Source organism: Salmo salar, chromosome ssa05 (assembly GCF_905237065.1).
Source record: "Salmo salar chromosome ssa05, Ssal_v3.1, whole genome shotgun sequence".
NCBI lineage: Eukaryota > Metazoa > Chordata > Actinopteri > Salmoniformes > Salmonidae > Salmo > Salmo salar.
The window spans coordinates 72,259,148-72,274,596 of record NC_059446.1 but is presented as its reverse complement, the minus strand read 5'-3'; the positions used below and the strand labels follow the sequence as shown (position 1 = coordinate 72,274,596).

Sequence of the window (15,449 nt, the reverse complement as noted above, 5' to 3'; positions counted from 1 at the left end):
ACCAGAAAGATAGAGGAGAGACAAAGACCAGAAAGATAGAGAGGAGTCAAAGACCAGAAAGATATAGAAGGAGAGACAGAGACCAGAAAGATGGAGGAGGAGAGACAAAGACCAGAAATATAGAGAGGAGTCAAAGACCAGAAAGATATAGGAGAGACAAAGACCAGAAAGATGGAGGAGGAGAGACAAAGACCAGAAAGATAGAGAGGAGTCAAAGACCAGAAAGATAGAGGAGGAGAGTCAAAGACCAGAAAGATAGAGAGGAGTCAAAGACCAGAAAGATAGAGGAGGAGAGGGAGAGACAAAGACCAGAAAGATAGAGGAGGAGAGACAAAGACCAGGAAGATAGAGGAGAGGAGTCAAAGACCAGAAAGATGGAGGAGGAGAGACAAAGACCAGGAAGATAGAGGAGAGGAGTCAAAGACCAGAAAGATAGAGGAGGAGAGTCAAAGACCAGAAAGATAGAGGAGAGGAGTCAAAGACCAGAAAGATAGAGGAGGAGAGGGAGAGACAAAGACCAGAAAGATAGAGGAGGAGAGACAAAGACCAGAAAGATAGAGGAGGAGAGACAAAGACCAGAGAGATGGAGGAGAGGAGTCAAAGACCAGAAAGATGAAGGAGGAGAGACAAAGACCAGAAAGATAGAGGAGGAGAGACAAAGACCAGAAAGATAGAGGAGAGGAGTCAAAGACCAGAAAGATGGAGGAGGAGAGACAAAGACCAGAAAGATAGAGGAGGAGAGACAAAGACCAGAAAGATAGAGGAGAGGAGTCAAAGACCAGAAAGATAGAGGAGGAGAGACAAAGACCAGAAAGATAGAGGAGGAGAGACAAAGACCAGAAAGATGGAGGAGGAGAGACAAAGACCAGAAAGATAGAGGAGGAGAGACAAAGACCAGAAAGATAGAGGAGGAGAGACAAAGACCAGAAAGATAGAGGAGGAGAGACAAAGACCAGAAAGATGGAGGAGGAGAGACAAAGACCAGAAAGATAGAGGAGGAGAGACAAAGACCAGAAAGATAGAGGAGGAGAGACAAAGACCAGAAAGATGGAGGAGGAGAGACAAAGACCAGAAAGATGGAGGAGGAGAGACAAAGACCAGAAAGATAGAGGAGAGGAGTCAAAGACCAGAAAGATAGAGGAGAGGAGTCAAAGACCAGAAAGATAGAGAGGAGTCAAAGACCAGAAAGATAGAGGAGGAGAGACAAAGACCAGAAAGATAGAGGAGAGGAGTCAAAGACCAGAAAGATAGAGGAGGAGAGACAAAGACCAGAAAGATAGAGGAGAGGAGTCAAAGACCAGAAAGATAGAGGAGGAGAGACAAAGACCAGAAAGATGGAGGAGAGGAGTCAAAGACCAGAAAGATAGAGGAGAGGAGTCAAAGACCAGAAAGATAGAGGAGCAGAGTCACAGACCAGAAAGATAGAGGAGGAGAGACAAAGACCAGAAAGATAGAGGAGGAGAAGAGTCAAAGACCAGAGCGACAGAGAGAAGGGAGGAGTTGAAAGCCTGATCAGTTCCATAGTATAGCAGAGTGAACATGTTATGACTGAATGATTCTCTCTCTCCTCTCATTTCCTTTTCTGGTTACGTCTGCCACATCAAACACTGAGCACTATCCATGCCGGTGGGGGGGGGGCTGATACAGAAGTGTCTGTGTGCAAGCGTGTAGGCGCGTGTGTATGTGTGTATGAATGTGTGCACATGTGTTTGTGTGTGTGTGTGTGTGTGTGTGTGTGTGTGTGTGTGTGTGTGTGTGTGTGTGTGTGTGTGTGTGTGTGTGTGTGTGTGTGTGTGTGTGTGTGTGTGTGTGTGTGTGTGTGTGTGTGTGTGTGTGTGTGTGTGTGTGTGTGTGTGTGTGTGTGTGTGTTATAACTGATGTAAGCTGGCTGATGGTAGCGGTGTCAGTGTCCTCTCTGGTGAGATCTGTGTCTACAGACAGACAGACAGACAGACAGACAGACAGACAGACAGACAGACAGACAGACAGACAGACAGACAGACAGACAGACAGACAGACAGACAGACAGACAGACAGACAGACAGACAGACAGACAGACAGACAGACAGACAGACAGACAGACAGACAGGGTGCTGAGGAGCTGAGAAGGGGGATGGTGACAGTCTAGATAAGCACCAGCGTCTGTCACACCACCTCTGAGTCCTGTATCAGCTGGATTGTTCCTGACAATACCAGAGCCGGGGCCTTAGAACCAGCAGGATGCTACGGGTGCCATGTCCCCTTACAGATGTGTTCAGTCTCCAGAAAACCTAGCTCTCATGTTCTCTCTCTTGTTGTTACACTCCGTCTCTTCTCTTCTCTTCTCTTCTCTTCTCTTCTCTTCTCTTCTCTTCTCTTCTCTTCTCTTCTCTTCTCTTCTCTTCTCTTCTCTTCTCTTCTCTTCTCTTCTCTTCTCTTGTCTGTCTGTCTGTCTGTCTGTCTGTCTGTCTGTCTGTCTGTCTGTCTGTCTGTCTGTCTGTCTGTCTGTCTGTCTGTCTGTCTGTCTGTCTGTCTGTCTGTCTCTTTCTCTCGTCTCTTTCTCTCTCTCTCTCTCTCTCTCTCTCTCTCTCCCCCACACTTTTTTTATTACATTTTTGAAGGGCAAGTTTGTCAGGAGAAACACATAATCAATCCACAGTACAGTACATTCGGTTTCAATTTAAATGGTCCTCTTTCTCCTGCCACAAAATCATCCAAGAAGTGCTGAAGATCATTTTAGTAACAGTATCTCAAAAGGAAGGATTGGAGAGAGGACTTGAAAGGAGAAGTGGAGTGGAAAGGATCTGAGAGGAGAGGAGTGAGGGATGGAGTGAGAGGAGGAGAGGTCGGTGATGCTCCTACTGTTCTACAGTGAGCCAGCACTGAGGCGTGATAGAGAATCAGCAGACGTCATAGAAACAGCAACGAGCCAACCACAGAGGTTGGTCCTCCTTCCAGCTACAGATGCCATTTTGAGTGTAGAGGAAGTTAGCAAACCAACAGCAACATGTGCGCTAGCTAGCTACTCTACAAGCAGATGCAGTAGCATTCATGGCTTCAGTAGTAGAGAGCTAAAGTTGATGTTGGTCACCATCTTGGATCAAGATCCCCATTCGTGGAAGTGAGAACCCCACTGCTGGAGCCATTGGGTGGAACAGGGTGGCTGAGCTGTGTGAATTAAGAGTGATAGTTAAAGTCCTGAATGTCAGGCTTACCTGTTCCCCATCCTTTACTGGCACTCCATCTGCCGCTAAAACAGAGAGAGAAGAAGAAGAAGAGAGGAGAGATAAATCGTTAGAATTCGTTTTGGCAATGTAAATACATGCAAGTTCTTTCACACTGCCAATAGAGAGAGAGGGAGAAGCATGGTCAGGGGGATAAGGTGGGACTTTGGCTGTAACACTAAACAGTCATAAAACAGTAGGCTAATCATTACTGTCTAACTGTGTTAGAGAGAAGAGCATCACTTCACTGACTGACCACAGGACACTGCTACTCAACATGCACCCGCAAATAGAATCACACACACACACACACACACACGCACACACACACGCACTGTGAATCCTTCCTGGGGGTGACAAAGGGACAGAGGGAACCTGAAGTACATTCCCAACATTCTGTTGGATTAATGCATTGTATTATCCCTCCTCTTTTCCTGGCTGTCCAAATCCTAATTAAAACACAGGTTTAATTAGTGACACATTGGTGGTAATGGAGTTTAAATACAGCAGAGGTCTCTGGGCGCTCGCTCTCTTTATCAGAGTCTGTGGCCTTGTCTCCCCCCTTTCTCTCTCTCTGCGGGGTTTGCTTCTCTGTGTGTGTACACTGAGTGTGTGTGTACAGTGTGTGTGTGCGTAATGCTGTATCTGTAGACTGTAGGAGTATTGAATCAAACCAGTCAGTTATCTGTCTCACTGAGGCATTAATACACTGAGCTCCTTGATGTCCAGTGACCCACCGGTATAGTAGTGTTAGCTTTGCAGAGACATTCCAACACGCTGCCTCCTCCTGTCTGTCTGTCTGCCCTGCCTGACTCCTCTGCAGGGCTCTCAGCTGACTAAATAGCTGTTAGCACCTACTTCCACCTGATTGCCGCCACACCATTTACACCTATTCCATCTGGATAAATAACGAGTTTCAGAGATTAAAACTGACCAATGTAGTCAGGGCTGTCTGACCCCATAATGACCCTGTTAGTATTTCCTGAAGTGTGAACCTTGACCCCCTGGCCTCCAGCCAGTCTGAGTGTCTTCCAGGCTGATCTTGTGGGGCTGACACAGCTGAGGTGTGAGACACACAGTTAGTCAGCCTGCCAGACTGGATCTCATTTCATTTCAATTCAATTCAAGGGGCTTTATTGGCATGGGAAACATATGTTTACATTGCGAAAGCAAGTGAAGTAGATAATATACAAAAGTGAAATAAACAATAAAAAGGAACAATAAACATTACACTCACAGAAGTTTCAAAAGAATAAAGACATTACAAATGTAATTATGTATATATTCAGTGTTGTAACGATGTGCAAATGGTTAAAGTACAAAAGGGAAAATAAATAAGCATAAATATGGGTTGTATTTACAATGGTGATTGTTCTTCACTGGTTGACATTTTCTTGTGGCAACAGGTCACAAATCTTGCTGCTGTGATGGCACACTGTGATATTTCACCCAGTAGATATGGGAGTTTGTCAAAATTGGTTTTGTTTTCGAATTCTTTGTGGATCTGTGTAATCTGAGAGAAATACGTGTCTCTAATATGGTCATACATTTGGCAGGAGGTGCAGCTCAGTGTCCACCTCATTTTGTGGGCAGTGTGCACATAGCCTGTCTTCTCTTGAGAGCCAGGTCTGCCTACTGCGGCCTTTCCTAATAGCAAGGCTATGCTCACTGAGTCTGTACATAGTCAAAGCATTCCTTAAGTTTGGGTCAGTCACAGTGGTCAGGTATTCTGCCACTGTGTACTCTCTGTTTAGGGCCAAATAGCATTCTAGTTTGCTCAGTTTTTTTGTTAATTCTTTCCAATGTGTCAAGTAATTATCTTTTTGTTTTCTCATGATTTGGTTGGGTCTAATTGTGTTGCTGTCCTGGGTCTCTGTGGGGTCTTTATGTGTTGTGAACAGAGCCCCAGGACCAGCTTGTTTAGGGGACTCTTCTCCAGGTTCATCTCTCTGTAGGTGATGGCTTTGTTATGGAAGGTTTGGGAATCGCTTCCTTTTAGGTGGTTGTAGAATTTAACAGCTCTTTTCTGGATTTTGATAATTAGCGGGTATCTCTCTGTCTCTTTCTCTCTAGGGGGCACAGAGTGTGTCCCAGGTGTCCTCTGTGTGGCTAAAAAACACAAACACACATATATATGCACTAATACACACACACACATAAACACACATCTCATATGAATACGGCATCACACATCAAAATCAAATGTTTGTGAGTTTGTGTGCCGAATACAACAGGTCACCTTACAGTGAAATGCTTACTTACATACACACAGACACATCAGATCAGCTAAGTGTCTTATTCTGAGCTCATATATTTCAAATCAGCGCAATATTCCTTGAACAACTGGATTTGAAAGCTATTTTTAGTCAGCTACAAGATGCAAGGAAAGCAGACCAACACAACAGCTACTCGACATACATAATCTTTTCTGATGAAGAGTAACTGCTGCAGCTTTAGGAGCCTCAACAGCAATAACAAGGGAGCACATGACCAGAGCAGAGCAATGAGCCAGCTCTCCACCCCATCCCCAGCCCAGCTCTCTCCCCCATCCCCAGCCCAGCTCTCTCCCCCCATCCCCAGCCCAGCTCTCTCCCCTATACCCAGCCCAGCTCTCTCCCCTATACCCAGCCCAGCTCTCTCCCCTACACCCAGTCCATCTCTCTTTCTAGATAGATATCCCCCTGCGGCAACAGAGGAGACGGGTCCCGCCAAGACTCAGCCACTCTGGAGAGTGAGAGGCAGCGAAGGGGATGAGGAAGAGAGGAAAAGATGAGGAATAGAGAAGAAAGAGAGGAGAAAGAGAGGAGGAAGAGAGGAGAAAGAGAGGAGGAAGAGAGGAGGGGTGAGCATGGCGGCCGTGCCAAACGAACAACCATAGATCTGCAGCGGCTGCCCCGTCAGCTCGGACTCTGACGGCGACCTGACAACTCCCGCTGACATGGGAAGAAGCGCTTGAGCGTCATCTGTCTTTTTATTTCAGAGGCCCTGCAGCAAACGAGCGATGCAGAACTGGATATGAACGGGGAGTCTCTGTTCTGGTTGGCTGGTGCTGGTGGTGACAGCTGTTGTGAGGCTAGTTGACACTGTGGGAGGCAGGCTGAACTTGTAGCGGGCTGGTGTGTGAGAGAGTTGGGCCGGGAAACAGCTGAGCACCAGAGCTCCAGATGGTACAGAGAGAGCGTATGGGGAGGCTGCGGGTGAAAGCGTAAAAGCCAGTCTGTCAGACAGAGAAAGATGCAGGTGGATGGCCTGTTCCTGAAAACATTTCTTCCCTCTGCTCCACCCTCCAATAGTATATGCACCTGTCATGAGAGGGTAGGCCATGCCTCATTACTCCAGCTTAGTCATTAACCCCACCACCTGTAGGACCCTGCATGGGTTACCATGACTGACAGCCTGGGCTAAGAACTAAGCAGTGGTCACCAAGTTTTTTCTCCAGCCCTACACTAACCTGATTCATCTGATTCAACGAATAAAAGCCTGTACGATCGGGTGATAAGTGGGGAAAGGTGTCATCTGTCTGGAGCTTTATGTCACAGGTGGTAGTGCCTTCACTCTACCAAAGGGTTGCTGGTTTAAGTCCCACTTTATTTGTTCCCCCTCAATATCAGTTAGTAAATCCAATTGATTCTTCAAAGCAAATGTAAAGCACGGTGCTCTGTAATAGATCACTGTGCTTTATTTCTTCTATCTGTCGTTAGTGGTAATGATATAGACAGTAGCAGTGTTGCACACACACGCACACACACACACACACACACACACACACACACACACACACACACACACACACACACACACACACACACACACACACACACACACACACACACACACACAGTAATCTGATAATAATATTCTCCTGTCAGCATTAAAGGCAAGATGGCGTGTCAGTTTCATAACTCACTCTCAGACTGAGTCACTGTGTTCACCAGCAAGGACTGCCACCCTGCGCCCACACACACACACACACGGCCACTCTAATAAACACACAGTCACACACACACACACGGCCACTCTAATAAACACACACAATCACACACACACACGGCCACTCTAATAAACACACAGTCACACACACACACGGCCACTCTAATAAACACACACAATCACACACACACACGGCCACTCTAATAAACACACAGTCACACACACACAAGCGCGTACGGGCACTCTCATACACACACACACACACACACGCAGGCACTCTTATAATCACTGTCTATTTCTCCCAAACACCCTGATCAAGGGTTGTCACCCTACACCGTCACCGAGACACTCACATAATTGAGCAACAGAATGATGACACACTGGCAAGGCCAGCTGACACACACACACACACACACACACACACACACACACACACACACACACACACACACACACACACACACACACACACACACACACACACACACACACACACACACACACACACACACACACACACACACACACACATTGAAGTAGTTCTTCACTCAGTCATTCCCCTTAACTGTGTTTATGTTTAAGTCAATTCAATCCTCAGCCAATCAATGCTCCAATCACTGTTCTTGTGAAAAAAGGGTTCCAAAAGGGTTCTTCGGCTGTCCCCATAGGATAACCCTTTTAGGTTCCGGATAGAATCATTTTTGGTTCCAGGTAGAACCCTTTTGGGTTCCATGTAGAACCCTCTGTGGAAAGAGTTCTACAAGGAACCAAAAGGGTTCTAACTGGAACCAAAGGGGTTCTACCTGAAACCAAAAAGGGCTCTTCAAAGGGTTCTCCTATGGGGACAGTCGAAGAACCCTTTAAGGTTCTAGATAGCACCTTTTTTCTAAGAGTGTGGAGTGAATCGTATCTGTCTGTCTATCAGCGTTTTTTATCAAATCAATGTCAGGGAATCCCTTTCAGTAACGAAATATCATAAACAAAGCAGTGTAATGGGGTAAGCTGGCGGCAGTCAAGCATGCACGCACACACAGTTTATACATACACACTGTATACATACACATACAACACACACACTAAATCATACACCACAAAAAGAGGAGTGAGTATGCTCACACACACACACTACAGCAAACACTCCAAAAAAGAGGAGTGAGGATGCTCACACACACACACACACACACACTACAGCAAACACTCCAAAAAAGAGGAGTGAGTATGCTCACACACACACACACACACACACACACACACACACACACACACACACACACACACACACACACACACACACACACACACACACACACACACACACACACACTACAGCAAACACTCCAAACAAGAGGAGTGAGTATGCTCACACACACACACACACACACACACTACAGCAAACACTCCAAACAAGAGGAGTGAGTATGCTCACACACACACACACACACACTACAGCAAACACTCCAAACAAGAGGAGTGAGTATGCTCACACACACACACGGGTCATTCTCAAGGAACTGACATTTGACGCAAAAATTCTCAAGTGTCATTTTCTCTTGGATCACTGAGATTAGGATCTGTACTTATCTATGCTTTTTCTATTAGATATTATGTATTTTACCACAATTCCCAAAACGATCAAGACAAAAAATTTCATCACCGAAACAGTCCAAAAAAGTTATAAACAAATCCATTTTTTTACACTGCTCCCCTAATGAATAATTTTTTGCATTACCACGTCATTATTTTATTAGTGTATTTACAGTACCAGTCAAAAGTTTGGACACACCTACTCATTCCAGGTTTTTTTAATTATTTTTTTACTATTTTCTACATTGTAGAATAGTGAAGACATCAAAACTATGAAATAACATATATGGAATCATGTAGTATCCAAAAGTTTTAGATTTTAGATTCTTCAAAGTAGCCACCCTTTGCCTTGATGACAGCTTTGCACACTCTTGGCATTCTGTCAACAAGCTTCATGAGGAATGCTTTTCCAACAGGTCTTGAAGGAGTTCCCACAAAAGTATTCATCCCCTTTGGCATTTTTCCTATTTTGTTGCATTACAACCTGTAATTTAAATTGATTTTTATTTGGATTTTATGTAATGGAAAATAATAACATTTAAAAATGAATGTCTAAAAAATTAAAATGGAAAAGTGGCATGTGTATTCACCCCTTTGCTATGAAGCCCCTCAGTAACATCGGGTGCAACCAATTACCTTCAGAAGTCACATAATTAGTTAAATAAATTCCACCTGTGTGAAATCTAAGTGTCACATGATCTGTCACATGATCTCAGTATATATACACCTGTTCTGAAAGGCCCCAGAGTCTGCAACACCACTAAGCAAGGGGCACCACCAAGCAAGCGGCACCATGAAGACTAAGGAGCTCTCCAAACAGGTCAGGGACAAAGTTGTGGAGAAGTACAGATCAGGGTTGGGTTATAAAAAATATCTGAAACTTTGAACATCCCACAGAGCACCATTAAATCCATTGTTAACAAATTGAAAGAATATGGCACCACAACAAATCTGCCAAGAGTGGGCCACCCACCAAAACTCACAGACCAGGCAAGGAGGGCATTAATCAGGGAAATACAGGTAAATTATTGAAGGAAACCTGTTTGTCTTCCAGAGATTTGAGACTGGGATGGAGGTTCACCTTTCAGCAGGACAATGACCCTAAGCATACTGCTAAAGCAACACTTGAGTGGTATAAGGGGAAACATTTAAATGTCTTGGAATGGCCTAGTCAAAGCCCAGACCTCAATCCAATTGAAAATCTATGGTATGACTTAAAGATTGCTGTACACCAGCGGAACCCATCCAACTTGAAGGAGCTGGAGCAGTGTTGCCTTGAAGAATGGTGTCACGTCCTGACCAGCAGAGGGAGTAATTGTATTAGTTTTGGTCAGGACGTGGCAGAGGGTTTGTGTTGTGTGTAGGTTCTAGGTAGGTTTTCTATGTGTAGGTTGGGTGCTGGACTCTCAATTGGAGGCAGGTGTTTCTAGTTGCCTCTGATTGGGAGCCCTATAAACAGGTGTGTGTATTTCTTTGTGGTTGTGGGTAGTTGTTTGTGAGCACTGCTTTTGTTTAGCATGCCACACTGTTCTTGTCGTGAGTATTGTTTATTGTTTTTTCCTGTGGATGATTAAAAGGATGAGTATCCACATTCCCGCTGCGTATTGGTCCTCCCTTCAACACAACGACATTATCTGTGACAAATGGGTAAAAATCCCAGTGGCTAGATGTGCCAAGCTTATAGAGACATACCGCAAGAGACTTGCAGCTGTAGTTTTTGCAAAAGGTGGCTCTACAGACTCTACAGACTTTTACTTTTGGGGGGTGAATAGTTATGCACGCTAATTTTTCCAGTTTGTTTTTGTCTTATTTCTTATTTCAAAGTGGTAGGCATGTTGTGTAAATCAAATGATACAAACCCCCCAAAATCCATTTTAATTCCAGGTTGTAAGGCAACAAAATAGGAAAAATGCCAGGGGCGGTGAATACTTTTGCAAGCCACTGTATGCTGAGCACTTGTTAGCTGCTTTTCCTTCACACTGCGGTCCAACTCATCCCAAACCATCTGGGTTGTGGAATTATGTTTTATCGAATGTTTTACAAATTAATAAAAAAGAAAAGCTGGAATGTCTTGAGTCAATAAGTGTTCAACCCTTTTGTTATGGTAAGCCTAAATAAGTTCAGGAGTAAATATTTGCTTAACAAGTCACATGATAAGTTGCATACTCTATGTGCAAAAATAGCTTTTAACGTGATTTTTTTAATGACTACTCCATCTCTGTACCTCACATATACTCTCAGTTGAGCAGGGAATTTCAAACACAGATTCAACCACAAAGACCGGGGAGGTTTTCCAATGCCTTGCAAACAAGGGCACCTATTGGTAGATGGGTAAAAAATAAAAAGCAGACATTGAATATCCCTTTGAGCATGGTGAAGTTATTAATTACACTTTGGATGGTGTATCAATACACCCAGTCTCTACAAAGATACAGACTTCCTTCCTAACTCAGTTGCCAGAGAGGAATCTGCTTGAATATCTATGCCAAGACCTTAAAATGGTTGTTTAACAACCAATTTAACAGACCCTGAAGAATTTTTTAAAGAATAATGGCCAAATATTGGAAATCCAGCTGTGGAAAGCTCCTAGAGACTTACCCATAAAGACTTACAGCTGTAATCTCTGCCAAAGGTGATTCTAACATGTATTGACTCAGGGGTAGAATACTTATCTAATCAAGATATATTACTGTTTTTTGTTGTTTTTTTGTTTCTACAAATGTTAGAATTTTTCTTCCACTTTGACATTAGAGTATTTTGTGTAGATCGTTGACAAAATATGACAATTAAATCAATTTGAATCCCACTTTGTAGCACAACAAAATGTGGAAAATATTTTCTGAAGGCACTGTAAGTAGAGAACATTGAACAAAACAAGGCTATGTCAATAATTAAGAAGCTCTTGATAACCGAAATGAAGGTTTTCATTCCCGAAATGACATGGTAATGAGAAGTTTGTGTTTCGGTAATAAGAGACCCTTAGCTCAATCTGCAAATAATGGGAAACAGCCATTATGATTCAGAAAACAATTGACCACATCACTAAAGCCTATTCGTGCCTCCACATTGGTAAAGTAATGGTTCTCTGACTTTTTCAAATTTTAGTCGTTTCGGTAATGAGAAGGACAAGTGGGGTGAAGGGGGTAAGGGGGTGTTTGAGAATAAGAACCACATTCGGAAGATATATAAGCAAATAAATTAACAAAGACATCCTCCAGCCATTTTTGAACTTTTACTGTTGAAAACCGATATGCCAAGCATAAATACAGTAAAGTTAACACACTAAAGGATGAAATAATATATTTTGAGCAAAATAGTGTTTTTTGACACAACTGCAAACTTCAAGGAGTAGGACATTGAAGGAGTTGGTCTGATGGTGCCCTCTGATGTCATCAGCCTCCCCCCTTGATTGAGGAAAAAGAGGAAAGCCCCCCCCCCTCAATTTGCTGCAGACATTTTAAAACTGATTTCATGAGAATCCCCCACACACGGGCACACACACACACACACACACACACGGGCACACACACACACACACACATGCATTCACACACACACACACACACACACACACACACACACACACACACACACACACACACACACACACACACACAGGCACTCAGGCTGCATTATTACGCACACCAGACAGTCAGCTGGTGGAGCCTTCCTTATGCACCAGTTGACATCACATCTCTTTACTCGTTTCCTCAACATCAACCCAGGTAATGCACTGTAAATGATGTGGCTATATAAATCACTATGGTTTTACACTGAGTATACAAAACATTAGGATTACATAGACTGACCAGGTGAAAGCTATGATTCCTTATTGATGTCACCTGTTAAATACACTTCAATCAGTGTAGATGAAGAGGAGGAGACAGGTTACAGAAGGATTTTTAAGCCAATTGAGACATGGATTGTGCATGCGTGCCATTCAGATGGTGAATGGGCAAGACAAAAGATTGGGCTTTTGAACGGAGTATGGTAGTACGTGCCAGGTGCACCGGTTTGAGTGTGTCAAGAACTTCAACGCTGCTGGTGTAACCGGTGTGAAATGGCTAGCTAGTTAGCAGGGTGCGCGCTAATAGCATTTCAATCGGTGACGTCACTCACTCTGAGACCTTGAAGTAGTTGTTTCCCTTGCTCTGTAAGGCTTTTGTGGAGTGATAGGTAACGAGGCTTGGAGTGTGTCAGTTGTTGATGTGTGCAGAGGGTCCCTGGTTCGAGCCCAGGTAGGGGTGAAGAGAAGGACGGAAGCAATACTGTTACACTGGGTTTTTCACACTCAACAGTTTCCCATGTGTATCAAGAATGGTCCAACACCCAAAGGACATCCAGCCAACTTGACACAACTGTGGGAAACATTGGAGTCAACATGGACCAGCACCCCTGTGGAAAGCTTTAGACACCTTGTAGAGTCCATGTCCTGACGAATTGAGGCTGTTCTGTAGGCAAAAAAGGGTGTGACTTAATGTGTTATTAATGTGTTGTACACTCAGTGTATATAATCACTGTAAATAATGTGCATGTGTAATAACCATGGTTCTATATGAGGAGGTAGTACAGAATAGTGTTGTGGTATAGGAATAAACACCACTGGTGATACAGTATAGTGAGTGATGTGGTTTAGGAATCAACACCACTGGTGGTACAGTATAGTGATGTGATAAACTGTAGGAGTCAACACCACTGGTGGTATAGAACAGAGATGTGATATACTGTAGGAATCAACACCACTGGTGGTACAGAATAGTGACGTGATATACTGTAGGAATCAACATCACTGGTGGTACAGTATAGTGATGTGGTAAACTGTAGGAATCAACACCACTGGTGGTATAGAACACAGATGTAAAATACTGTAGGTATCAACACCACTGGTGGTAGAGTATAGTTATATCATATATGAATCAACACGACTGGTGGTACAGTATAGTGATGTAAAATACTGTAGGTATCAACACCAATGGTGGTACAGTAGAGTGATGTGGTGTACCGTAGGATTCAACACCACTGGTGGTACAGAATAGTGATGTGGTATACCGTAGGAATCAACACCGCTGGTGGTACAGAATAGTGATGTGGTATACTGTAGGAATCAACACCACTGGTGGTACAGAATAGTGATGTGGTAAACCGTAGGAATCAACACCACTGGTGGTACAGTATAGTGATGTGGTGTACCGTAGGAATCAACACCACTGGTGGTACAGTATAGTGATGTGGTATACTGTAGGAATCAAACCCACTGGTGGTACAGAACAGAGATGTGGAATACTGTAGGAATCAACACCACTGGTGGTACAGTATAGTGATGTGGTGTACTGTAGGAATCAACACCACTGGTGGTACAGTATAGTGATGTGGTGTACCGTGGGAATTAACACCACTGGTGGTACAGAATAGTGATGTGGTATACTGTAGGAATCAACACCACTGGTGGTACAGAATAGTGATGTGGTGTACCGTAGGAATCAACACCACTGGTGGTACAGAATAGTGATGTGGTAAACTGTAGGAATCAACACCACTGGTGGTACAGAATAGTGATGTGGTAAATTGTAGGAATCAACACCACTGGTGGTACAGAATAGTGATGTGGTATACCGTGGGAATCAACACCACTGGTGGTACAGTATAGTGATGAGGTATAGGAATCAATACCACTGGTGGTACAGAATAGTGATGAGGTAAACTGTAGGAATCAACACCACTGGTGGTACAGAATAGTGATGTCGTGTACTGTAGGAATGAACACCACTGGTGGTACAGAATAGTGATGGGGTATAGGAATCAACACCACTGGTGGTACAGTATAGTGATGTGATATACTGTAGGTATCAACACCACTGTTGGTACAGAATAGTGATGTCGTGTACTGTAGGAATCAACACCACTGGTGGTACAGAATAGTGATGAGGTATAGGAATCAACACTACTGGTGGTACAGAATAGTGATGTGGTAAACTGTAGGAATCAACACCACTGGTGGTACAGAATAGTGATGAGGTATAGGAATCAACACCACTGGTGGTACAGTATAGTGATGTGATATACTGTAGGTATCAACACCACTGTTGGTACAGAATAGTGATGTCGTGTACTGTAGGAATCAACACCACTGGTGGTACAGAATAGTGATGTGGTAAACTGTAGGAATCAACACCACTGGTGGTACAGAATAGTGATGTGGTAAACTGTAGGAATCAACACCACTGGTGGTACAGTATAGTGATGTGATATACTGTAGGTATCAACACCACTGTTGGTACAGAATAGTGATGTCGTGTACTGTAGGAATCAACACCACTGGTGGTACAGAATAGTGATGGGGTAAACTGTAGGAATCAACACCACTGGTGGTACAGAATAGTGATGAGGTATATGAATCAACACTACTGGTGGTACAGAATTGTGATGTGGTAAACTGTAGGTATCAACACCACTGGTGGTACAGTATAGTGATGTGATATACTGTAGGTATCAACACCACTGGTGGTACAGAATAGTGATGTTGTATAGGAATCAACACCACAGGTGGTACAGTATAGTGATGTGGTGTACTGTAGGTATCAACACCACTGGTGGTACAGAATAGTGATGTGGTGTACTGTAGGAATGAACAACACTGGTGGTACAGAATAGTGATGTGTTATACCGTAGGAATCAACACCACTGGTGGTACAGAATAGTGATGAGGTAAACTGTATGGATCAACACCACTGG

At 43.8% G+C, this 15,449-nt stretch overlaps 1 protein-coding gene across 5 annotated transcripts in view; it reads right to left on the bottom strand.

Annotated features, from left to right (window-relative positions):
- The window catches only part of LOC106576679 (uncharacterized), a 47,050-nt gene that overhangs the window by 20,218 nt on the left and 11,383 nt on the right, over positions 1-15,449 (bottom strand). For all 5 annotated transcript variants that reach the window (XM_045718764.1, XM_045718765.1, XM_045718766.1 and 2 more), the window contains exon 2: positions 3,195-3,229. In XM_045718764.1, the coding sequence (XP_045574720.1) occupies positions 3,195-3,229 (35 nt within the window). The remainder of the gene's footprint in view (positions 1-3,194; positions 3,230-15,449) is intronic.